We start from the raw sequence: 27,593 nt of genomic DNA, 5'->3' as shown, positions 1-27,593 counted from the left end.
AGTACCGCTTTCATAGTGTCCCAGAGATTTTGATATGTTGTATCATTGTTCTCATTGACCTCTAAGAATTTTTTTATCTCCTCCCTGATGTTTTTTGTCATCCCTGTTTCATTCAATAGCATATTATTTAGTCTCCATGTGTTGGAGTAATTTCTGTTTTTTATTTTGTCATTGATTTCTATTCTCAGTCCATTATGATCTGATAGAACACAGGCAGTATCTCAATTTTTTTGCATTTGCTAAGAGCTGCTTTGTGGCATAACATATGGTCTATTTTTGAGAAGGTTCCATGTGCTGCTGGAGAAGAAAGTGAATCCACTCGTTGATGGAGGGAATATTCTATATATGTCTATTAAGTAGGTTATTGATTGTGTTATTGAGTTCTATGGTTTCTCTGGTTGGTTTTTGTTTGGAAGATCTATCAAGTGCTGACAGCGGTGCATTAAAGTCACCCAGAATTATTGTGTTGTGGTCTATGTGATTCCTGAAATTGAGAAGGATTTGTTTGATGTACAGGGATGCACCATTGTTTGGGGGATAAATATTTACTATCATTATGTCTTCCTGATTTATGGTTCCCTTAAGCAGTATGAAATGTCCTTCTTTATCCCTTCTGACTAACTTTGGCTTGAAGTCCACTTTATCTGAAATAAGGATGGGGCTGGGGAGATAGCTTAGTTGGAAGAGTGCTTGCCGTATAAGCACAAGGCCATGGGTTCGATCCCCAGCACCAAAAAAAAAAAAAAAAAGAAATAAGAATGGAAACCCCCACTTTTTTACTGAGTCCATGTGCGTGGTAGGTTTTTTCCCATCCTTTCACCTTTAGTCTGTGGATGTCTTTTTCTGAGATGAGTCTCTTGCTGGCAGCATATTGTTGGGTCTTTCTTTTTAATCCATTCTGCCAGTCTATGTCTTTTGATTGATGAATTTAGGTCATTAACATTCAGGGTTATTATTGAGATATGATTTGTATTCCCAGTCATTTGGCTTATTTTTGGTTTTTAATTTGGCTTGGTTTCTCCTTTGGGTGGTTTTTCTCTAAGGTAGTTCCTCCCTTTGCTGAACTCCATCGTTGTTTTTTATTTCCTCCTCATGGAATATTTTGTTAAGAACATTCTGTAGTGCAGGCTTTCTATTTGTAAATTCTGTTAATTTTTGTTTATCATGGAAGAATTTTATTTCATCTTCAAATATGAAGGTAAGTTTTGCTGGGTATAGGATTCTTGATTGGCAACCATGTTCTTTCAGAACTTGAAATACATTGTTCCAGGCTCTTCTAGCTTTTAGAGTCTGGGTTGAGAAGTTGGCTGCTATCTGTATCGGTCTCCCCCTATATGTAATCTGATGCTTTTCTCTCACGGCCTTCAAAATCCTATATTTATTTTGAATGTTAGGCATTTTCATTATAATGTGCCTTGGTATGGACCTGTTGTGATTTTGTGCATTTGGTGTTCTGTAAGCCTCTTGTATTTGATTTTCCATTTCATTCTTCAGGTTTGGGAAATTTTCTGATATTATTTCATTGAATATGTTGTTCATTCCTTTGGTTTGTATCTCTGTGCCTTCCTCAATCCCAATAATTCTTAAATTTGGTCTTTTCATGATGTTCCATAGTTCTTGGAGATTCTGTTCATGATTTCTTACCATCTTCTCTGTTTGGGCAACTTTATTTTCAAGATTAAATATTTTGTCTTCATTGTCTGAGGTTCTGTCTTCCAAGTTTTCTAGTCTTTTGGTGATGCTTTCCATTGAGTTTTTTATTTGGTTTATTGTTTCCTTCATTTCAAGGATGTCTGTTTGGTTTTTTTTTGAGAATCTCTATCTCTTTGTTGGAATGATCTTTTGCTTCCTGCAGGTGCTCTTTCAGTTTATTGGTATTATCATTCATTGCCTGCATTTGCTCTCTTATCTCATCCTTTTCTTCACGAATCATCTTAATCATGTATAATCTGAAGTCCTTTTCTGACATTTCTTCTAACTTACTGTCATTGGATTCTATTAATATAGAATCTGGATTTGTTTGGATCATTTTCTTCCCTTGTTTTTTCATGTTGTTCATGAATCTTCCCCTCTAGCAGTACAGATCTGGGGTATTGCAGATTTCCCCCTATAGGCTTATAGTGGCCCTATAGGTTTCCAAAACCCTTTCTTTAAGGGGAGATCAATGTTAGCAGTGCCCAATTCAGACACTTTGCAATCCTAGACCAAATAGCCCTATGAGGACAATAACAAAATTGTCATAATAAACAGAATGAGTTCAAATATTATCTTCAGTAAAACAAACAGATTTGCAATAGGTCTGTAGTTTCTAATGGAGGACAAAGAGGATGCAGAGGGATGTAGAATGTGGCTGTTAATGGGATAATAAAAGAATATACAGAAGTTCTAGATAATAGAAAGGGTGAAATTGTAATCAAAAGAAATTGGATGTTAGTATGCAAAAAAAGGGAGAAAGAGACTCTGAGGGAACAGGTAAACAAAAGGAAAAGAGAGCAAGAAAAGTAAAGAAATAAAAACTTAAACTTTTTCAATAAGGAGAAAAAAGAAAATCTACAGTATAATAGTCATATAGTAATGAAACCTCCCAGTCTTCAGTAGCCTGATGCATGAGAGGTACCTGACAATGAGCTTCAAGCCTCCAGCAGGCATCTCAGGATGGGTTTTGCCCCACCTAAAGATTGGTGCTACGGCTTCCAGGATTATCCAAGATGGCCGCTCTGGCTTCGAAATGTGTTGTCAAATGGGGAGCTGCAGCTCAGGGTGTGGCCATGGTCAGCAGGAGGTCCTGGAGGCGGGATGTGGTTGGTTAGGCAGGGGTCCTGGAGGTCGGGTGTGTTAGGTGTGGTTGTGGGATCCTGGAGGCCGGTTTCAATCATTCAGTCTGGGGTCCTGGTGATAGGGTGCAGTCAGTTGATCTGGGGGCCCTGGCAGCAGGGAGCAGTCGATGTGAAGGCCCCAGAGGCAGGGAGTGATCGGTCGGGCTGAGGGATCCTGGAGATGGGACTCAGTCAGTCCGGCCAGGGGTCCTACCGGGCCTGGCTGTTGTCCTAAAATGACCGCAGCCACATGTAATCAAACCTGCAGGTACTGTAACAGTGAACTTCCAGGCAACAGCAGGCAACTGGTGCTCCACTGGCGGTTGGCGATCAGTTTGCTGACTGTTGTCGGATGATCGGGAGGTGAACCTTGTGCGCTGGGTGATGGATAGGTGTAAGGTAGGAGATGGACAGGCGAGAGGCAGGTAAATGGCGGATGATTGGTGCCTGACAGTGAGCAATCTGCACTCAAAAAAGGCATCAATATGCTGGCAGACTGCAGGTGATCACAGCAGACAAATGGGGTAAACAGCAGGGGATCGATCAACAGCACAAACTGCCTTACCAAGAAACAGATATCCTCTGCTAGAAACCGGAGTTACAGAGTGACAAGGAACACAGACTTCCTCTAGTCTGCCATCTTGGATCTCCTCAACATTACAGTTTTAAAGACCAAATTTGTCGTTGAATCGTATACTCCATAAAACAGGCATCTTTTCTAAATAATAGTTACATTTGAAATGACAAAGTCATATATTCTAGGATTAGTAGGTTGAGTTGAGTTCTTTTTGAGAAATATTGTCTCTAAATGTTGAGGTGTCTCAAAGCTTAGTTTGGTGACTTCTCTAGCTAGACTTCGTTTTTAGAGATTTCATCCGATTTCTAATTTTAAAAATACTGCTCTTCGAGATTTTTGTAAGATTAGCAAACTACTGATAAATGAATAATTAAAATGAAAATGTAAGTGATAAGAAACATATCTCTAGCCCTCACCTCTCTCAACTCCAAAATTATATAGTAATCTCTAATTTAGCAACTCTGATAGGCAAACCAAACATGCCACATGCCTAACACTGCTCTTGATTTCCCTTTATCTTAACTCTCCTTATCTAAGTGAATATTATCTGCATTTACCCTGCTGCTCAGGTGATATGCCATACCGTCGTCTTTTTTTCTTTTTTTTTTTTTTTGGGTACTGGGGATTGAACTCAGGGGCACTTGATCAGTGAGCCACATCCCCAGCCCTAGTTTGTATTTTTACTTAGAGACAGGGTCTCACTGAGTTGCTCAGCACCTCACTTTTGCAGAGACTGGCTTTGAACTTGTAATCCTCCTGCCTCAGCCTCCCAAGCTGCTGGGATTACAGGCGTGCACCACCATGCCCAGCTCCATACAGTCATTCTTAGTGGCACAATTTTTCTTAACCCATATCTAATCTCTCAGCAAACCCTGTTGACTTACTTCAGAATACTCAAATTTTGACAATTCTTGACAACTCCATTACTTCTGTCTGGAAAAAGTCAGTGTGGTCTCCACTTGGACTATTGCAGTGGGTCTCCTAACTACTTTCCCTTCTTCCATTCCTAAACTTCTCTTCCCAGACTATTCTCCACAGACATCCAGAATGATTCTTTAAGATTTTAGGTCAGATTATGTTACTTTGTTATTCTAAACCCTTCAGTAGCTTCCAATTCCAAGAATAGACTGGAGAGTGTTGGCAATGATTTGCAAGGCCTGCATGATTTGATGTCTCCATACCAGCCTTTGTGCTCTTAGGCTTAGGGCCACTGCCTTCCTTCTGTTTCTGGAATGCACCAATCAAGCTCCTGTTTTGGAACCTTGTACTTGATGTTTCCCCTGTTTTGGATGTTTTGCCCCAGGTATTCAAATGTCTTCTTCCCCTATTTCCTTGGGTCTTTTTTTTTTTTAACCTTATTAGAGAGATAGTCCTTGATACCCAATCTTAACTAGCTCTTCCCCTTCACTCTCTAGTCGCTCACCTTTCTTCACAGCATTTACAAATACCTGGTGTTTTATGCACTTACTAATGATTTGTTTATTCTCTGTCTGCAAAGTAGAATGAGGCTTACTGCCATATTATTCTGTACAGCATAGGTGCTCTAATAGTATTTGCTGAATAAATGAATGGTGGAATTCAAAATTGCTTTTGTTTGTGAGCGATAGGTTGTTTAGCAAAAACTGGAAGAAACTAGTATTTGATATTAGTCTCAGTATGTGGTAGTTTCCTGGTTGTGTTTAACTCCGGTGTTTTATACAGGATTAAGTATACTTCCTGGCTTAGAACTTTTAATGAGAATTGTTTATGTGTTTGGCGTGCAGATCTCTTTGCTTTGTTGAACCATCTGCATGACACAGAGGGCTGGTACAATTGGAGAGGACTCTACATGTTATTGTTCCTTAATTGCTCAAATAGCTCATGTTAGCTGTAGTTGTTAACCTAACAAACAAACAAAACCCTAAATTGCATTTTAAAAAGGTGATGGTTGTTTTATACTTTTTGTGCCATTTGTGGTGAAGATTGTTATGGGCCGAATTGTCTCCTTGCCTTCCAAATTCACATGTTGAGGTCCTAATCCCAGAACTTTAAAATGTGACTGTATTTAGAGATAGAGCTAACAAAATTAAAATGAGTCATTAGGGTGGACCTTAATCCAATTTGACTGGTGTTCTTATAAAAAGAGGAAGTTATGATATACAGAGAGAGAGAGAGAGACACCAGCAATATGTGCATATGTGTGAGAACATAAAAAGTGGCATCTGCAAGCCAAGGAGAGGCCTCAGGAGAAACCAGACCAGGTTGACTGACATCTTGATCTTGGGTTTCTGGCCTCTAGGATTGTGAGAAAATAGATTTTGGTTGTTTAAACCTCCCAGTCTGCAGTATTTTGAAATGCAGCCGTAGTAAACTAATGAAAGGATTGAAAAAAATGAAAATCAATAATAAAATAATAATAAAAAGAGCAGCTCTTTTTATTTATAGTTTGAAAACAAATCATGTAACTATAATACACTTGATTGTGGATCATTTTGAACTTATCAGATCCCAAATAAACTATATATGATCATTTATTTATTCAGAATTTGCAAAAATTCGCTTTTCTATGATACTAGACAGGGGAAACGACAAACAACAGTCACCACAAACAACCTCAAACCCACTTTAAGTCTTTCATTTTGATGACAGCTATCATGTGTCATCACTAAAATTAAATTTTAAGTTTGATTTAATGACCAGCTCTCTTGGTAATCTGTTACCAACCACTCAACATTGTGGCTTTGATTTAAGGTTTTAAAATCTATGGTTTTGTTCATTTTTTGCCCAATAAGTCAACTACTATGTATGTATTTATTATTTCCAGTAGGCTAGCTCTGGGTTTTCAGAATGAGTGAAGCGTGGCCCCTGCCCTTACTGAGTTCATGGTACAGCTGAGAGGCATTATGTGAATGCAAATAATGTTGTAATGAGTGATGTCAGGTGACTGTGAGAGGAGGCAGCCATTTATGTCCAGCTTGCAAACCTTTTCTGTTCTGAGCCTAAAAAGTAATCTGTGGTCAAATTACACAAATGGAAGATGAGAATGATAATTTAGTCAGGAGGAAAATTATAAGTTCTCTCATAAACCATTCTACGGAGTTTGGATTTATCTTGTAGGCAGCAGGTAGCTGACTATTGAAGGTTTTTAATCTGGTGCAGGTATGTCAGATTTGTAATTAACAGAGATGCCTCTAGTGGAGTGTGGAACTGTTATGGAAGCAATAAGAACTCTTCCAAGACTCTTCTTAGAAGATTCAATGCGGAACAGAATTGTTGGGCATGATTTTTATTACAATAGATTGCTCGACAGGGCTGATATTGAGACCCCATTTCTATGTTGTGATGACGAGGACTTGGAGAGGAGGATAAGAGAGTGGGAGTAGACCAGATGACCTCTGAGTTTCTGCCTCAGACTAAAGATGCCAGGTAATAAATACAGAAGGAGGACAGTTGGGTTGGTGGAAGGCTTCTACTTTTGGCATGCTGTGTTCAAAGTGTCTATTGAGTTAAACATTAACTCTTTCTTTGGCTTTAAAAACTTATTACTTAAGCTGAAACTTATTTCCTAGCCTTGTTTTTTTACCTGCTTTCCTCCTGTTTTTACCCTACAGTCTGTCACATTTGACTATCTGCAATTTTTTAGACAAAAACAATCTCTCTGTCCTTTTGCACATGGTTTTCTTCACCTGACTCACCCTCCTTTCTATTTCTCCTGTTAGACCATTTGTCTTTAGGGGGCTCTTCTTGGAAGGCCTCCTTATTCCTTGAGAATGTTTGTATTCACAAGCACTTTCTTTGTATTTAGTATAAGCAGTTATTATTCTGTCTTTTATATTGCAGCTAGTTGTGTATTTCTCATATTATCATCCTGGAGCTTACACATATTTATTTCCTAACTCTCTTGGGTATTGTTGGAACACAGTATGTGCTCAATAAATGTTTATTGGCTTGAGATGAATTAAAAGAAAATTGTGGTTAGTTTTGGGGGACTGTTGAATGATAATCTAGAAGTACACTTTTGCTGGGTTCACAATCCTTTGATTTTCCTTAGTACTCTTGTTAGTAAGGATTGCTTAGGATAGGAAGTAAGGAACAGGTACAATTATCAATGACTTAAAGAATGGATATCCCCATCTTATTCCCAGAATGGGATGATATACCTTTTACTTTGATAGATCACTGATTTTACTTGTCTACAATTTTATTTTTTCTACTCTTCTAATTTATTTCAGAGCCCTGTTGAAGTTTTAGCTAATTAAAATGGTTTAAATGTCTTATATTTGATTTCATAAATTAAAATTAACTCAAAGGAATGAACGCAGCTCTGAAGGCTCCCTGAGCTATTGGAAGAAGGTTAAAATTCAAAATATTTTAACTCATAAACAAGAAAAGATAGCTGTTAATATGAACTTTTAATATCACAATGATAGTAGAATTAAAAGAAAAAAATAGGCTGGGAAAGAACATGGCTATAGAATATAAATGTGTTACCCAAGTTGGCATTAAAAGCTTTCCACAAAGCTCATGAGTGAGATGCTAAAGCAATTCTTGCATTCATGCAACAAATGAAAGTAAATCACAACCTCATGTCATATCCTGTAATGTTTCTGTTGTGTGCTAGCGTGGCTTTATATAATGTCAGTTGAAGGTTAAGCATATCAATTTATCAATATCAATAGTATCTTTGGAGCATCTAGAGTAACCCACCTGAATTAGGAAAGATTACAAAAGGCTTTCTTTGTACTCTATTTTAACATATAAATATATGCCATTTAAAATATACTTGGCTTTATGGAATTTTAAACTTGCAGAATTAATAAGGTAGGAGTTCCCCCCTCCCTTTTTTTCTCTTTTTGGTATTACTTGTAACCTCTAATTTAGGACCATTTCAATGGGAGCTCCTTCCTGTATCTTTGATGAAGCTATATCTTAGTAGTTTAGCACAGATTTACAGACTAAAGGAAAGTGAGCAAGCCTAACTTCTCTAAATCTTCAAGCCTGGACTTTCCCCTCATATGAGAAGGACCTTTAAGTTTGAAAAAAGAGGGGAAAGGGAAGGGTTGTGTATCAGTGATAACATGTAAAGTTAGTCAACCATAAGCTTGGGTTCTACATTAGAATAATCTCTGCTATAAGTTCCAACTAAAGTTTTAAGTTCTTTATAAAAATAGAACTGATTTTGTACTAAAAAAGAAAATGAGGAAACAGGAATTATTTTACAGAATAACTTGAAAGCTAATTTTACTGGTTGCTGGTATTCCTTCAGAGATGGGAGACCTTTTCAAATAACATATGCACCTCCACCTCCTTGGTAAGAATCATCTGCTGTAAGTGAGTCACAGTCACTGATGGGAGTAGGTTATATTCCTTAGGTGAGTTGGGGTGAACCAAAAAGTTCGAATTTCTTTTTTCCCACAGAATTGCTGTCATATTTACCTTCTGAAATAAAATGACTCTTTGAGAATGTCACTAAACTTCAGTAAATATTAAGTGAATGTATTGGGGTATTTTAAAAGAAGATATAGGTTCAAACAACTTATGCAAGTGAATAATTTACCAGTTGCAATTGCATTTGTTTTTTAAATGGAAGTGTAATGTTCTTATGCATTTTTTTCCACATTTCTTACTCTGGCATTTATTATAAGGAACAAAGCATTTCTGGAATGCTCATTTTAATTTCAAAGCCTAGGCTATTCAGTGGAAAACATTTGGTGCATGGAGGATCCAAACAATAGAGGAAGAATGTGCAGTGGGAAGCATCATGAATTGTAGCGCTTAAAATGTATTCAGAAAGAACATTTCAGACAATGATACTTATTCTTCCTTTTAAACAAAAGTTTTAAACTAGGTGTTATAGTTTGTTTTAATCTGGACAAATATCTTTTTACTCTTGCTATGTAAATTAGAGTGACAATAGTGGACTATTTGCCTTGTGGACTTTGTGAAAGCCCATGTAATAAATCAGGCTCATTCTCATCCTTACGTAAGTCATGGTGAAGACCTATGACTCTATTTAGCTGCTTGTAAAGCATATAGAATGTGCTTTGTTAGCTGCCCTCATCATCTTTACTGTGTTGGGGGAGGGAGTTCCAGGAGCAAGATAAGAATACCTTTGATGAATATTCTTATAACCTTATGTATCTACTTGGGGAATAGACTAGGAAATACACACTAAATACCAACCGATATTTGTGTCATGTTACGTATTTTTTAAAACATATTACCTTAGTTACACAGTCTCAGAAGATAAAGTGGTTGTTTTTATCAAATGAGCAAGGAAATAAATACTTGCCACAAGACATTCTGCCATGGGTCATGAACACAGGAATAAAGAACATTAGAAGAAAACAGAGGATCTTTGGACAAGGGCAGGAGAATAGAAGATCAGACAAGAACGTACATGTGCATATTTCCCCCATAGATTGTAAGTGCTTAGTTCCTAGCTGAATAATATGTCCAAATATCTAAATAAACACATCCCTAATGCTCCATAAACTATAAACAAGCAAAATTTTTAGAGGTTGCAGAACATGAAGGGTTTTGTAGAGCTGGTTGTTAAAGATGTGGTGTGTGATTATCATAAGCTTCAGCTATTTGATGAGATGCAGGAGTTTCCCTCCGTCTCTCTTTCCCTCCCTCCCCACCTCTTATTTGTTTTTAACTGACAAATAATTGTGTCTATTTAAGGGGAACGATGTTTTGATCTATCCATACAACATAGAAAGATTCAATCAAGCTAATTAACAACCATTACCTCACTAACTTATTATTGGAACTTCTATTCAGTAGGAGTTTCAGATCTTCTAATTTAGATACTGGATACAAGTCCCCTGCCTTTTCCTTTATGATAGAGGTTTTCAAGCTTTGCTTATAAAAATTTTACCCAAAATTTGATATTGGGATCTAAGTTTTAATTAAGAAATGGAAAGAATGAATATCTTTCATAAAGTAATTTGGTGTGAGGGTTTTTTTTTTTCAAATACAAATGCTAAATTTTAATTTCCAAATAATGCTCTTATCATGAGTTTGTTCTTATTTTCGTTAAGATTCTTTTCTTTCTCCCTCACAGCTTTATTAGGGTATAATTAACAAAAAAAGTTGTTTACATTTATGGTATACATTTTGATGTTTTGATACACGTATACCTTATGAAGTGATTAAATCAATACAATTAGCACATTAATCACCTCATATACTTATTTTTTGTGATTAGGATTTTTAAAATTTTAAATAAACTTACACAAGCCATACAAGTTTATTATTAATTTAGACAATTCAAAATATAGACATTAAAAGACCCTATTTTTAACTACTCAGTTCATCAAGCCATTTATATTCTATTTATTTAACACCTACCTGGTACATTTTCTGGGGGCTGGAGAATAAAATGTGTTTTGTGTTTTTATGGAGTTCATCTTTTTTAGTATTTACATTCTGAGTACATTTTGTTTATCAATAAACATATAAATAATGTCAGGCTCTGCAAGTGTTTTTGTTACTGGTGGAGGTTTTCCTTAATTATTGTCTTCTTGAAAGAAAGATTTCAGTCTAGAGACACAATTAGAAAAACATCAAGGGTTAGTGAGTGAAATGGAAGTATTCCTCTGACATGGAGTGGAGTTCCTTCAACAGAGGACACGATCTTGGGGCTTCCATGTGGCGTGGTTTTTTATTTGGTCTAGGAACTTCCCTTCATTTGAATCATGTGTTTGGGGTGGTTACCGTCGTTTCCTGCTGTGGCTTATTGCACCTGAGCAAATTTAGTCATGTTGGAAATTTTTCCAGTATATAGTGAATCCATTTTCTACTTACCAAGTGGTAAGAATGGCCACTTGGTTGTTGCCCAAGGCAGAGCCTAAATTTCGTTTCCTTATCTCCCTTGCTCATGTCTACCTAGCCAACCAACATTTTGAGAGAAACAAAATTGAGTAAGGGGATAGAATGTGAGAAGGTGGTAATGGGGGTGGTCAGGAAAAGCATCTGAATAGGGGACTTTGAGTAGGACCTGTTGGAGAGGCCCAGTGAGGTAGGGGAGAGTGTAGGAGAGATTAGAGAGGTTGCAAAGGGCAAGAAAGATCATAAAGGAGATTTGGGCTTTGTACCCCTGAGGTAACCACTGCTATATATATATATATATTTGAGAGTGTTCTCATTTAATATCAATAATTTCTATTATCAGCCTAAACAGTCTAATACCTACCTAATTCTTATTTTTGATTCCCTCAAAATAGGTTGCTGGCTACAAAGTTATATATATTTTATTTTAGAATTTGATAATTTTGAGACAATTTTCTACTTTTCCTACTTTTGACTGTTTTATCTAGACTTTATATTTTTCCAAATGCAGTTTTTAATTAAAACAACATACACACATATACACTGTCATCTCAAGCATTCTTTCAATAGTAAAACTGAAGAGATTCAGTATCTATGACTCTTCATTCCATTGTATCGTTAGTGGATTATGCTGCTTTTGGTGCTTTGACTTGATGTTTGGGGACGTACCCAGAGTACTGGGAATGAATCACTTTACTGTGAAATACTTTTCTTCTGGGCTATAATATCTCAAGACTGTCCCCCCAGATTGTCTCATGAGTTACTTGTGTTTTTCCAATTTTAGGTTACCACACTTGTAAATTGTCCCCAGAATCCTTCCAACCGGAAAAAAGGACGTTCAAAAAGAGCCAGAGTTCTTCTAGCTTCTGTGGAGGAAGCAACTTGGAATTTATTAGACAAGGGAGAGAAGATTGCCCAGGAAGCCACTGTTTTAAAGGAAGAGCTGACTGCTGCACTCCAGGAAGTTCGCAAAGAAAGTAAGTATTCTAGTCCTGGTCAGGAGCAAACTGCATATCCTTAGGGTGCTAGTTATTGACTTAGATTTGTGAGTGTTTTGTTTTTGTTGGCTTGAGTTTATTAGTCTTTCACAGAGCTGTGAAGAGCTAGCTGTGGGAGGTAGAGTGGCTCATTAGACAGCTCCAAGGCTCAGCATCCCAGTCCTGGCTCTTCTCCTTAGTTGTTCGGTCCCTACAGACAACTCCCCCCTAACCATACAATAACTTATCCATAATAAACAAAGAGAAGAGTAATGAAGCTGAAGACATATTTGCTTATACATAAATAAATTATAAAATTTCTTGTAAACAGTTGGAGAAAGAAGCTTCAGATATGAATGCCTCAGAATCACATTTTTTATTTTTAAATTTTCTGGAGGTTTAGGTTTACTAAAGTTTGAAAACATGCTTTGAATAAACTAGGCATAACCCATGTCCCAGCTTAGTATTAGTTAATAAAGGCATTTATTTCAACTTTTCTTATTTTTCTTGTGATAATATAATAAATTTTCTAATGACTGTAAGCATCTATCACCAGGTTTTTAAAATGGTTATTATTGGTGCATTATAATTATACATAACAGTGGGATTCACTGTGACATATTCATACATACACATAACATAATTTAATCAATCTCTTTTGGTAGTATCTTCCCTTTGCCCTATTCTACTGGTTTCCCTTCTATTTTTCTCCTCCTTCTCCTCTTCTTCTTTTTTTTTTTAAATTAATACATTGTAACTACACATAAAAGTAGGATTCACTGTAATATATGCAGACATGGACATAGCATTCTCTGGTAAATTTTATTCCCCGGTACCTCCTCCTGCCCTTGCCTTCTCCCTTCCTCTTAATCCCCTTCTTCTACCCTATAGGTTTCCCTTTTACTTTTGAGAGATCCCCCCCTTTTATTTTTCTCTAACTTTCACATATGATAGAAAACATTTGATTCTTGACTTTCTAAGTCTGACTTATTTCACTTAGCATGATGTTCTCCAGTTCCATCTACTTACCAGTGAATAACATAATTTCATCCTTCTTTATTGTTGAGTAAAGCTCCATTGTGTATGTATACCACATTTTCTTTTTTTTATTTATTGTAATTAGTTATACATGGCAGTAGAATGCATTTTAACACATTGTGCACAAATGGAGCATAACTTCTCATTCTTCTGGCTGTACATGGTGCTGAGAATCATACATGTATATAGGGTAATAATGTCTGTCTCATTCTATTGTCTTTCCCATCCCCACTGCCCCACCCCTCCCCTCACTCCTCTCTGCACAATCCAAAGTTCCTTCATTCGTCCCTACCCAATCCCCCAACCACCACTATGGATCATCATCTGCTTATCACATTCAGCCTTTGTATTTTTGGGATTGTCTTATTTCACTTAGCATGATATTCTCTAGTTTCATTCATTTACCTGCAAATGCCATAATTTCATTGTTCTTTAAGGCTCAGTGATATTCCATTGTGTTTATGTCCCACATTTTCTTTATCTATTCATCAGTTGAAGGGCATCTAGGTTGGGTCCATAGTTTAGCTATTATGAATTGAACTGCTGTTAAACATTGATGTGCTGTGTCACTGTAGTATGCTGATTTTAAGTCCTTTGTGTATAACCAGGTCAAATGGTGGTTCCATTCCAAGTTTTTTGAGGAGTCTCCATACTGCTTTGCATAGTGCTCACACCAATCTGCAGTCCCACAACAATACATGAGTGTACCTTTTCCCCCACATCCTTGCCAACACTAATTATTGCTTATATTATTGATAATTGCCATTCTAATTGGAGTGAGATGAAATCTTAAATTACTAGAAATGATGAACATTTTTTCATGTTTGTGGATCAGTTATATTTCTTCTTTTATAAAGTGTCTGTTCAGTATCTTAGTCCATTTGGTGATTAGGTTTTTTTTTTGGTGTTAAGTTTTTTGAATTATTTATATATCTTAGATATTAGTGCTCTCTATCTGAGGTGCATGAGATAAAGATTTTCTTCCATTCTGTAGGCTCTCTCTTCAAATTATTGTTTCCTTTGCTGAGAAGAAGCTTTTTTGTTTGAATCCATCCCATTGATTGATTCTTAATTTTACTTCTTGAGCTTTAGGGGACTTGTTAAGGGAATTAGGTCCTAAGCCAACATGATGAAGATTTGGGCCTACTTTTTCTTCTATTAGGTACAGAGTTTCTGTTCTAGCACATAAGTCTTTGATTTACTTTGAGTTGATTTTTGTGCAGGGTGAGAGATAGAGGTTTGATTTCATTTTGTTACATATGACTTTTCAATTTTCCCAGCACCATTTGTTGAAGAGGCTATCTTTTCTCCAATGTATGTTTTTGGCACCTTTGTCTAATATGAGATAACCATATTGATGTGGGTTTTTCTCTGTGTCTTCTATTCTGTACCATTGATCTATGTCTATTTTGGTGCCAATACCATGCCGTTTTTGTTACTTTGGCTCTGTAGTATAGTTTAAGTTCTGGTATTGTGATGCCTCCTGCTTCACTCTTCTTTCTAAAAGTTGCTTTGGTTTTTCTGGGTGTCTTAGTTTTCCAAACGAATTTCATGATTGCTTTTTCTAGTTCTATGAAGAATGTCATTGGAATTTTAATAGGAATTGCATTAAATCTGTATAACACTTTTGGTAGTATGGCCATTTTGACAATATTAATTCTGTCTACCCAAGAGCATGGGAGAACATTTTTTTTCTAAGGCCTTCTTCAATTTCTTTCTTTAGTGTTCTGTAGTTTTCATTGTAGAGGTCTTTCACCTCTTTTGTTAGATAAATTCCCAAGTTTTTTTTTTTTTTTTTTTTGAGGATATTGTGCTCTCTTTTTAAAATACGTTTTTGTATGTGATTTGCCAGAATTTCATTGAGAATTTTTGTGTCTTTGTTAATCAGGGATACTGGTCTGAAGTTTCTTTCCTTGATATGTCTTTGTCTGGTTTGTCAGGGTGATACTAGTCTCATAGAATGAGTTTGGAAGGGTTCTCTCCTTTTCTATTTCATGGAATAATTTGAGGAGGATTGGTGTTAGTTCTTCCTTGAAGGTCTTTTAGAACTTGGCTGAGAATCAATCTGGTCCTGAGTTTTTCTTGGTTGGTAGGCTTTTGATGACATCTTCTATTTCATTGCTTGAAATTGATCTGTTTAAATTGTGTATGCCCTCCTGCTTCAGTTTGGGTAGATCATATGTCTCTAGAAATTTGTCAATGTCTTCAAGATTTTTATTTTATTTGAGTATAGATTTTCAAAATAGTTTCTAATTGTCTTCTGTATTTCAGTGGTGTCTGTCATGATATTTCCTTTTTCATCATGCATTTTAGTAATTTGAGTTTTCTCTCTTTTCATTAGTGTAGCTAAGAATTTTTCAATTTTATTTATATTTTCAAAGAACCAACTTTTTGTTTTGTCAATTTTTTCAATTGTTTCTTTTGTTTTAATTTCAACTCTGCTTTTAATTATTTCCTGTCTTCTACAGCTTTTGGTGTTGATTTGTTCTTTCTAGGGCTTTGAGATGTGATGTTAGGTCATTTATTTGTTGACTTTTTATTCTTTTAATGTATGAACTCAATGCAATGAACTTTCCTCTTTGCACTGCCCTCACAGCATCCCAGAGATTTTAATGTATTGTATTGGTATTTTCATTTACCTCTAAGTATTTTTTTTCCTCCCTGATTTCTTCTGCTATTCATTTGTCATTTAATAGCTTGCTGTTTAACCTCCAGGTGTTGGAGTAGCTTCTATTTTTATTTTATTATTGATTTCTAGTTTCATTCCATTATGATCTGATGGAATACAGGGTGATATTTCTATTGTCTTTGTATTTGCTGAGAGTTGCTTTCTGGCATATCCTATGGTCTCATTTAGAGAAGGATCCGTGTGCTGCTGAGAAGAAAGTGTATTCGCTCATTGATGGATGAAATACTCTATATATGTCTGTTCAGTCTAAATCATTGATTTTATTATTTAGTTCTATAGTTTCTTTGTTTAGTTTTTGTTTGGAAGATCTATCCAGTGGTGACAGAGTTACGTTAAAGTCACCCAGTATTATTGTGTTGTGGTCTGTTTGAATCTTGAAATAGAGAAGGGTTTGTTTGATGTATGTAGATGCTCCATAGTTTAGGGTATATATATTTATGATTGTAATGTCTTATTGGGGTATGATTCCCTTAAACAGTGTGAAATGTCTTTCTTTATCCCTTCTGACTAATTTTAATTTGAAGTTCACTTTGTCTGATACATGGATGGAAACCCTGCTTGTTTATGCAGTCCATGTAAGTGATATGATTTTTTCCCAACCTTTCACCTTTCAGTCTGTGTATGTCTTTTCCTGGGAGGTGAGTCTTTGGAGACAGCATATTGTTGGGTCTTAAAATCCAATCTGCCAGTCTATGTCTTTTGATTGATGACTTTGGTCCATTAACATTCAGGGTTATTACTACGATATGATTTGTATTCCAGGTCATTTCGGTTTACTTTTGGTCTCTAACTTGACTTAGTTTCTCCTTTGTTTGACCTTTCCTTTAGGGTAGTTCCTCCCTTTGCGGGTTTTCATTGATTTTTTTCATTTCCTCCTCATGGAATATTTTGCTGAGAATGCTCTATAATGCAGGCTTCTAATTTTGAATTCTTTTTGACTTTTGTTTATCATGGCAGGTTTTAATTTATCTTTAAATCTGAAGCTTAATTTTGCTGGATATAAAATTCTTGGTTGTCATCCATTTTCTTTCAGAGCTTGAGATGTGTTATTCCAGGACCTCCTGGCTTTGAGTGTCTGGGTTGAGAAATCAGCTGAAATACAAATTGGTTTCCCCCTATATGCTATTTGATTTTTTTCTCTTGCAGTCTTTAAAATTCTATCCTTATTCTGTATGTTAGTCATTTTCATTATAATGTGCCTTATGTGGGTCTGCTGTAATTTTGTATATTTGGGGTCCTGTAAGCCTCTTATAGTTGATTTTCCATTTCATTCTTTAGATTTTGGTAATTTTCTGATATTATGTCATTGAAACCATTGTGCATGCCTTTGGTTTATATCTCCATACCTTGATCTGTTCCAATAAATCTTAAATTTGGTCTTTTCATGTTATCCCATATTTCTTGGAAATTCTGTTCATGGTTTCTTACCATCTTCTCTGTGTGGTTGACTTTATTTTCAAGAGTATATTTTGTCTTCATTGTCTGAGGTTCTGTATTCTAAGTGTCTAGTCTGTTTGAATTTTTAATTTGGTTTATTGTTTCCTCCATTTTGAGGATTTGTTTGATTCCTTTTTATAATCTCTTCTTCTTTATTGAAGTGATCTTTCACTTCACTTCCTGTATTTTTTCTCTGATTATATCCTTTATTTCGAAGATTAATCTAAGTATGTTTTTTCTAAACTCCTTCTTTGAAATTTCTTCTACTGTATTGTCTATTGATTCTATTGTTGGAACATCTTGGTTTGTTTGAGGCACTTTGTTCCTTTGTTTTTTCATGTTGTTTGTGTGTCTTTCAATCTAGTGTATGAATATGAAGCAGTACAGTTTCTACCCTGTGGTCTTATAGTGTCCCTGAAGGCTTTCAGTACCTCACCTTTAAGGGGGAGAACAATATTAACAGTACCCAATGCAAATGATATACCACCTTCAGCCAAATGGCTCCTATTAAGGTGTTTACAGTTTTGTTTCAATAAACAGAAATGTTGTGTTCCATTATTGTCTACAATATAAACAATAAGTTTGTTAAAAGGGTTTACCATTACAAATGATGGACAATGAGGGAACAGGAGTAGTGTAAGATGTGATGTTTATGAGGGAGAAGGAGAGATGATAAAGGTAAAAATTTATAATAAGAGCAAGGGAGGAATTAATAGAGGTTGGCTGTTAGTATGAGAGAAATGAGAAAGAGAATCCAGGGAAACAGGTCAGTGAAAAAATATATACAGATTAAAAAAAAAAGAAAAAAAGTAAAAATATAAGAATACACAACAAAACTGTAACATACTATTCAGATATTCCATTCCTCAATAAGAAAAAAGAAGAAAAAAGGAAAGTGTCAATGGAAAATTAAGTGATTGCTTCCATTGGCTTTCAAAAATTTTCTTAGCTTCCCTTCTCCACTGAGAGGTGAGGTTGTCTGAAGTTTGATGTTAGCGCCAGTCCTGTGGGTGCCGAGTTGGTTGGGTGGGTGAGCCAATAGCAGGATGCCCTCACACCCTCTTCCAGTCTTCCCACCCATTGTAGACCCCACCCTTGCACTTCAGGGCTCACTGAACTGGAAAGAGCCTGGTTTTATCCAGTTTCTCCAACCTGTGCTCCCCCTGGGGAACTGCCCCTCGTCTCTGACTTTCCATAGGCTTGCAGGACACAAACTGGTCCATGCAAATCCAGCTGCCATCTGATGGACCTGGGCTTCAGCTTTCCCAGGTCCTGTCTTACTTCAGTCCTAAGATCTTAATCCCCTTTCAACTTGCAGAGAGGCCACCAGGGATGTGCTCACATAAAGGAGTGATCCTGCAAAGAGGCAACCATATGGCGGCCACTAGCACACCAAGCAGAAAGACCTCAGGTGCAACCAGAACTGAGGTACCTGACTGGTTGCAGACTGAGGTGACTGTACCCTGATATGGTGGCAGTGGCAAACCTGCAGGCCCTGGCTAGTGTCTCCAGATGACAATGACTGTGTGTAACCAAACCTGCGAGTATTATGACAATGGAGTTCCAGACAGCAGGGGGCAGTGGGCAGTAGGAGATCTGCTGGAGTTTGCAGACCTACAGTGGGTGATCAGTGGGTGGATGTCAGGTGATGGGCAGGCAAGAGGTGGGCAAATGGGCAAATGGCAGATCATAGGCGGTGGTCAGCAAGAGATCTGCCCTTAAAAGGCAGGCGATTGCGTGGCAGACAAATGGAGGGTAAACAGCAGGGGATCTGTGGGCAGCGATTGCTGCCTCACAGAGAAACAGTATTTCCTCTGCTTGAATCCCAAGACATTGAGTGACAATTAATGTAGCCTGCCTCTAGTTTGCAATCATGGATCTCTCCACATTTACTTTGTCTGTTTTTGGACAGATCCTTAGTTTCATTCCATAACTTGGATCTTGTGAATTGCTCTGCTATAAACATTGGTATGTATATATCACTATAGTATGCTGATTTTAGTTCTTTTGGTTAAATACCAAGGGGTAGAATAGCTGGGTCATATAGTGGTTCCATTCCTAGTCTTTTGAGGAAACTCCTTGCTTATTTCCATTGTGTTTGTACTAATTTACAGTCCCACCAACAATGGGCTGTACCCTCTGCATACTCACCAGCATTTATTTGTGTTCTTGATGATTGCCATTCTAACTGGAATGAGATGAAATCTCAAATATCATTATAGTTTGTGTGTGTGTGACTGGGGATTGAGCCCAGGGGTATTTACCACTGAGCTACACTCCAGATCTTTATTATTATAATTTTCACAGACTGCATTTTGATTCATTGTACACAAATAGGGTACAACTTTTGATTTCTATGGTTGTGCATGATGTAGATTTATACCATTTGTGTAAGCATACATGTACATAGGGTAATGATGTCTGTCTCATCCACCATCTTTCATACCCCCGCCCCCAGCTCTTTTTGAGACAGGGTCTTGCTAAGTTAGAGGCTGGCTTCAAACTTGTGATCCCTTCCTCACCCTTCAGACTATCTGGGATTATAGGCATCTGCTACCACTCTCAGCTCCTCAGTGTAGTTTTGATTTTCATTTTCCTGGTTGTTAAGGATATTGAACATTTTTTTTTTTAGTATATTCATTGGCTATTTATGTTTCTTCTTTTGAGAAAAGTCTCTTTTGTTCATTTGCTCATTTATTGATTGGGTTATTCATGTTTTGGTGGTAAGGTTTTTTAATTTTTCATATATTCTGGACATTAATCCTCTGTTGAAAGGGTAGCTGAGAAAGATTTTCTCCCATTCTGTAGGCAGTCTCTTCATACTCTTAACTGTATCTTCACTGTGTGAAGTTTTAAAATTTGATGCCATCCTACTTATTGTTTCTTGGTTTTATTTCTTGAGCTTTAGGAATATCATTAAGAAAGTCAATACCTGTGACAATATGTTGAAGTGTTGACTGTATGTTTTTTCTAACAGTTGCAGATTTTCTGGTCTAATTCCTAGGTATTTGGTCCACTTTGAGTTGACTTTTATGCAGGATCATAGGGATCTAGTTTTATTCTTCTACAATATGGATATCCAGTTTTTCTAGCACAATTTGTTAAAAAGGGTATTTTTTATTCTGGGTGCAGTGTGCATGCATGTACACACATGTATGTATGTGATGCAGGTGATTATTTGTTATTAGTGCATGTAAATGTAAAGCAACTGTAGTTTCTTTATCCATTTACCTATTGACACTTTAGACTGCTTTCTTATCTTGGTTATTGTGATTATTATTGCAATGAACATGGATCATATGATAATTCTATTTTTGATTTCTTTAAAAGCCTCCATATAGTTTTTTTAATAGAAAGTTAACCTTGTTATATACTTTATGTATGATTTATATTTTATAAGAATTCTTCAGATAACATAGAAAACATAATATGCAAAATAATTTGAAAGAAATTTGTCATTCCTCCTTGTTTCCTTCTGTCTCAGACCCACTTTTTTCTTGTGTTTTCTATCATAACCTTAGTCACCAAGTTAGTTTAGACTCTTCTTATTCCATTCTCCCTTCCAGTTATTTTCTATGTTTAACAAATTTTTACTGCCTGTGTTTCCTTGTTCCTCCTTCTCCATTCCTAACTCTGCTTTCTGAATTCAGGATTACTGCATTAGTCTTGCTCCAAAAAGAATTAAAAATGAAAATATGTTTGTTTTCTGTTCTTGTTTCAAATTAGTTTTAGTAACTATTGGAGGATTAGGGGGGCAATCTTCTTAGACAGTTTTAACTGTAAAATCTCACTCCTAGGGCATTTAATGTTTTAGCTTCCACCATTCTCTTTCATTCCATTTCCTGGTATGGACCCCTATTAAACTTTTCTCTAAATAAGAACTTGCAGTATTTTGAATGGTCAGTGTTGCTTTATGTGTCTGTTACCATATATTTCTTCCACTTGGGTTGCTCTTCTCATTCAGTCAATCTAGCAAAGATCAGCCCAGGTCATCTTTCCTAGGAAGTGCTTTCTGACCCTTGCATGCAGATTTAGATGATCCTTTTCTGTACCCTCACGTACTCTGAGCATCTTTTTCACAGGACTAAACATCCCATATAGCAAACATTGATTTAGTTGTTTAGTAAATCTGGGTTCTTAGTTCCTTGAAGATAGTAGGTACCAGGTCTCATTTAATTTATAACACCTGACACATAACTAATATTTGGTTAATGTTGTTAAATAAATTAAAAAAAGCATCATTTTATAATATAAAATTTTATAATGTTTTTATCTTGACTTGTAACAAATTACCTCTTTCAATTTTGGTTTATTTTTTGGATCTTTGATAAGGAATATGAGCCCTATTCTGATATTGTTTTTCTCTGAAAATGTGATATATTTGACAACATAGTTTCTTGATACTGTCTGTTAGTAAACATGTAAGACATTAGTCATTTTTAGAAGGGAACAATAATTATCATGAGGATATTTGCTTTTGTTTTTAAAATAGGTCAACTTTTTTAGTCCATAAAAGTATATTGTTTTAAAAATAAATCTTTAGAGAAGGCTGGATTCTAGGATTGTGCAGTAAATTCTTCTTCATGTTCTATTATAATGTATGAAATACATATACATGTCATATGCTGCATACATAACAGATACATTTGGTTAAAGATCACCAAGTGCTTTATACTCTAATTCTTTTGACAAACTACCAAATTGTACTGCTGCCACTTCAGTGTGGGAGGAAAACAGCAAAATGGAATATGGTTCTGGAATTTGAGGAATGGCCAATGCTTATTCTATGGAAAACAGAGATAGTAACAGTGAGAACATTGTTCCCCAAAAACTTAAAAGGAATTTCAGTTCAGTGGTGGAGCTGAAGTTTTAGGAGAATGGAATCTGATCCAATTAATTCTGTATTTATCATAAAAACATGTTTTAAATAGTTTCCTGCCCCTTTTTTTCAAAGGACTTTATTTAGTGGCATAATGTGAAGGACTAATGAAGAGCAACAGATAAGTTTAAAGCATTTGGAAAAGTCAAAAGATATTGAAAGTAGAGGATAGTTTTATTTATATATTTGTTAACTTATTTTCAAGAAGAATTTTGAGACTAATATAGAAATTTTCTCTTTCTAATAAAGACGTGGTGTAATTACATGGCCCTACTACAAGATTCTGGCTTTTTTTTCTTGTTTTTGTTTTGTTGACTTTGGTGGATTTAGTTATATATTTGAAGTATAATATTTGCTTTAAACCTTTTATTTGTTAACTCCTTATTTATACTTATCAGAGTCATCTGGATTTTATTTCTATTGATTGATGTTTTTTCCTTGACTGTGGGTTACATTTCTTCATTTCTTGGTATGACTGGTAATGTTTGATTATATACTTAACAGTATCAAAAGTGTATTGTAGAGATTCTGGATACTGTTATCTTTCTCTGAAGAGTTTTGCTTCAGGAGGTGGTTAAGCTAGTGCCAGTCACCAGGATTTGTGAAGCCTTTTAAAAAAGTTGAGTCTATTTTGGTTTTATCTTTCAGTCTAACACAATTCTTAGCCCTGGTGACATAGTCTTCTTTACTTCTATACTATGGGCTTTGTGAAGTTTCAAAGGATGATTTGTTTATCAAGTCATCTAACATACAGAATTCAAACATCAACCTCTGTTTCAGAATTAAGAAGCAATTAAATCACTGCTAGCTTTTTTCTTTTTCTTTTCCTTTTTTCTTTTTGGACTTATAAGTATTGCTTTCTATTGTATGCTTTGACATTGCCTCAGTGCCTGCAGGGGTTAGTTATAGACCATAGGAAACTTCATGTGCAGGACACCCTCTATCTGTGGTTTCCTCATTTGTGAGATTTTTATCCTCATTATCCATTTACTCTGTCCTTTCCCAAACTCTATCCTGTGTCATCTCAAGTCAGTAAGATTGTGGCTTTCTACCTGAGTTTTAACTGTCATGTGCTGTCACACTGTCCTCAGAGGAAATGCCAAATAAATGTAACTCTCAATTCAATTTGTTTCAAAAGTTGAATACTTTCTAGTTTCTGCTTGCTTTTGGTCATCAGGTACCTTCAAATGGTTGTTTTATATATTTTGTCTGTTATCTGTGAGAGGAATAGTCAGATACTATAACATTTACTATAACATTACTAGCCCTAGAAACTACCACTTTCATTTATATCTTGTTTTTCTTCCGAGTATATAATTCAAATTTGAAAATTAATTCCTTTCAGCAAATTGAAGATGTTATTACTTTACCTTCTGGATTCCATTGTTTCCATTGAGAAGCTAGCTATCAGTCTGATTGCTACTTCTTTGAACTTCTATCATTTCTCTCTGCCTTATTTTAATGTATTTTCTCTTTATCTTTTGTTTTATTAATATTATTATCTGTTTTGATTTGAGGTTTTTCTAATGGGTGGGTGTTTTCCTTGCTAGGATAAACATCTATTCTGGAGAATTCTTGATCATTTTCTCTTCAAATATCTCTTTGCTGTTTCTCTTAATCTTCTTTTTAGACTATGATTACACATTTAAGTTTTTATTCACCATGTCTTTCATGTCTTTTATTCTTGTTTCTGTATTTTATATTGGTTTTCTCTGATGGTTTAATATGGAATTTTTCTATTAACTTATACTATTTTTAATAGTCACAGTTTTTGGTTCAAGAATTTCCATTTCATAGATTTCTTTCTTCCTTTTTTTTTGCTTTTACAAATTTTAATTATTTGCTAGATTTTCCAATTTTTGAACACCTGAATTGCAGTTAATTTCCATTTTGATATGTTTAATGTTTGTTTCTAATATCTGTTTTTTTATATTGGATTTTCAAGTATATAATAATCTCCTGATATGTTTAATAATTTTTAATTGAATGCTGGGCATTATTGTGAAAAATCATAGAATGAATTTTAAAGGTAGGTCTATTTCTGGCTAGTATCTAGTTCTAGGAGTAGTACTTCAGAAGTTCCAGTTAAAATCATCGGATATTCAACACGCATAAATCTAAAGCATTTTTATACGCAAGCGACGAAACAGCTGAAAGGGAAATGAGGAAAACAACTCCATTTACAATAGGCTAAAAAAAAATACTTGGAAATCAATCTAACCAAAGAGGTAAAAGATTTCCACAATGAAAACTACAAAACATTGAAAAAGAAATTGAGGAAGACCTTAGAAGATGGAAAGATCTCCCATGTTCTTGGATAGGCAGAATTAATATTGTCAAGATGGCCATACTACCAAAAGTGCTATACAGATTCAATGCAATTCCAATTAAACTCCCAATGATGTACCTTACAGAAATAGAGCAAGCAATCATGAAATTCATCTGGAAGAATAAGAAACCCAGAATAGCTAAAGCAATCCTTAGCAGGAAGAATGAAACAGGGGGTATCGCAATACCAGAACTTCAGCTATACTACAAAGCAATAGTAACAAAGACGGCACGGTATTGGCACCAAAATAGACAGGTAGATCAATGGTACAGAATAGAGGACACGGACACAAACCCAAATAAATACAATTTTCTCATACTAGACAAAGGTGCCAAAAACATGCAATGGAGAAAAGATAGCCTGTTCAACAAATGTGCTGGGAAAACTGGAAATCCATATGCAACAGAATGAAACTAAACCCCTATCTCTCACCCTGCACAAAAATCAACTCACAATGGATCAAGGCCCTTGAAATCAGACCAGAGACACTGCATCTTACAGAAGAAAAAGTAGGTCCAAATCTTCAACTTGTTGGCTTAGGATCAGACTTCCTTAACAGGACTCCCATAGCACAAGAAATAAAAGCAAGAATCAATAACTGGGACAGATTCAAACTAAATAGAGAATTCCTTTCTCTCAGCAAAGGAAACTATCAGCAATGTGAAGAGAGAGCCTACAGAGTGGGAGAAAATCTTTGCCACTCATACTTCAGATAGAGCACTAATTTCCAGAATATATAAAGAACTCGAAAAACTCTACACCAAGAATACAAATAACCCAATCAACAAATGGGCTAAGGATATGAACAGATGCTTCACAGAAGAAGATCTACAAGCAATCAACAAACATATGAAAAAATGTTCACCATCTTTAGTAATAAGAGAAATGCAAATCAAAACTACCCTAATATTCCATCTCACCCAATTAGAGTGGTGATTATCAAGAATACAAGCAACAATAGGTGTTGGTGAGGATGTGGGGAAAAAGGTACACTCATACATTGCTGGTGGGGCTGTAAATGTAGTGTAGTGCAGCCACTCTGGAAAGCAGTGTGGAGATTCCTTAGAAAACTTGGAATGGAACCACCATTTGACCCAGCTATCCCACTCCTCGGCCTATACCCAAAGGACTTAAAATCAGCATACTACAGAGATACAACCACATCAATGTTCATAGCTGCTCAATTCACAATAGCCAGACTGTGGAACCAACCTAGATGTCCTTCAATTGATGAATGGACAAAGAAACTGTGGTATATATGTACAATGGAATATTACTCAGCTATAAAGAATAATAAAATTATGGCATTTGCAGGTAAATGGATGAAATTGGAGAATATCATGCTAAGTGAGATAAGCCAATCTCAAAAATCCAAAGGACAAATGATCTCACTGATAAGCGGATGATGACCCTTAATGAGGGGTGGGAGGGGAGCAAGAATGGAGGAAGGAGGGACTGTATAGAGTGAAAAGAGGGGTGGGAGGGGTGGGGGTGAAGGAAAAAAATAACAGAATGAATCAAACATCATTACCCTATGTAAATGTATGACTACACAAATGGTATGCTGTTACTCCATGTACCAACAGAAACAACATGTATCCCATTTGTTTACAATAAAAAATTTAAAAAAAAATTAAAAAAAAAAAGGGTAAATGGTTGATACCTGCAACCTGGCTGAACCTCCTGGAAGTACATGGAGTGCTAAAGAGCCAATCCGAAAAAGCTGCATAGAAATGGTAAAATTATAGAAATGAAGAATGGATTACTTGTTACCAGGGGTTAAGGATGGGTGGGGTTGGGAGGGAAGTGAGTGTGGCTATAAAACAGTAACAGGAGGGATCCTTGTGGTGATGAAATTTTCTGTGTTGACTGTATGGATGTCAATATCTTGCTTGTGATGCTGGACTATAATTGTGCACTGCGGAACCTAGGTGAAGGTTGCATGGATCTCTCTCTTATTTCTTACAACTGCATGTAATTTTGTAAGGATCTCAAATTAAAAAAAAGTTTAATTGAAATAAAAAAAAGAATACAAGCAACAATAGGTGTTGGCAAGGATGTGGGGAAAAAGGTACACTCATACATTGCTGGTGGGGCTGTAAATTAGTGCAGCCACTCTGGAAAGCAGTGTGGAGATTCCTTAGAAAACTTGGAATGGAACCACCATTTGACTTAGCTATCCCACTCCTCTGTCTATACCCAAAGGACTTAAAATCAGCATACTACAGAGATACAGCCACATCAATGTTCATAGCTGCTCAATTCACAATAGCCAGACTGTGGAACCAACCTAGATGTCCTTCAATTGATGAATGGACAAAGAAACTGTGGTATATATGTACAATGGAATATTACTCAGCTATAAAGAATAATAAAATTATGGCATTTGCAGGTAAATGGATGAAATTGAAGAATATCATGCTAAGTGAGATAAGCCAATCTCAAAAATCCAAAGGACAAATGATCTCACTGATAAGCGGATGATGACCCTTAATGGGAGGTGGGAGGGGAGCAAGAATGGAGGAAGGAGGGACTGTATAGAGGGAAAAGAGGGGTGGGAGGGGTAGGGGGGAAAGGAAAAAATAATAGAATGAATCAATAAATTAAAAAAAATCGACTATAAAATAATAAATATTTGAGGTGATGGATATGCTGATGACCTTGATCTGGTTGTTACACATTGTACATATATGTATATTGAAATATCACACTATACCCCATAAGCTTATACAATTATTATGTCATTAAAAAATTTAAAAATGAAAAAAAAATCATGGGATATTTATTAGATGCTCCCTCCAAGGCAGACTCAGAACTCTAATTTAATTTCCCCAATTTCCTGAAGAAGTGTTTGAAAGTATTTGCTGAACTTCTCATTCACTCAGATGCTCCATTTTTTTGATTCTCTGTTGTTCAGCCTATCGATCACTTGGATTTTCATAATTACAGTCAATAGTCAACTGTGGGTAGATTTAGGATCCAAATGTCAAAAACAAACTTTAAAAACTTAGTAAAAAATATGGGTGAATACTTTTT

General features: G+C 35.9%; 1 protein-coding gene across 2 annotated transcripts in view; it reads left to right on the top strand.

The window, feature by feature from the left end:
* The window catches only part of Ctnna3 (catenin alpha 3), a 1,721,400-nt gene that overhangs the window by 71,994 nt on the left and 1,621,813 nt on the right, over positions 1–27,593 (top strand). For both annotated transcript variants that reach the window (XM_047553944.1, XM_047553945.1), the window contains exon 3: positions 11,993–12,185. In XM_047553944.1, coding sequence (XP_047409900.1) covers positions 11,993–12,185 — 193 coding nt within the window. The remainder of the gene's footprint in view (positions 1–11,992; positions 12,186–27,593) is intronic.

The sequence above is a fragment of the Sciurus carolinensis genome, chromosome 5, assembly GCF_902686445.1.
Source record: "Sciurus carolinensis chromosome 5, mSciCar1.2, whole genome shotgun sequence".
NCBI lineage: Eukaryota > Metazoa > Chordata > Mammalia > Rodentia > Sciuridae > Sciurus > Sciurus carolinensis.
Note: the sequence above shows the minus strand (reverse complement) of the source record. Positions and strands in the feature narration are given on the sequence as shown.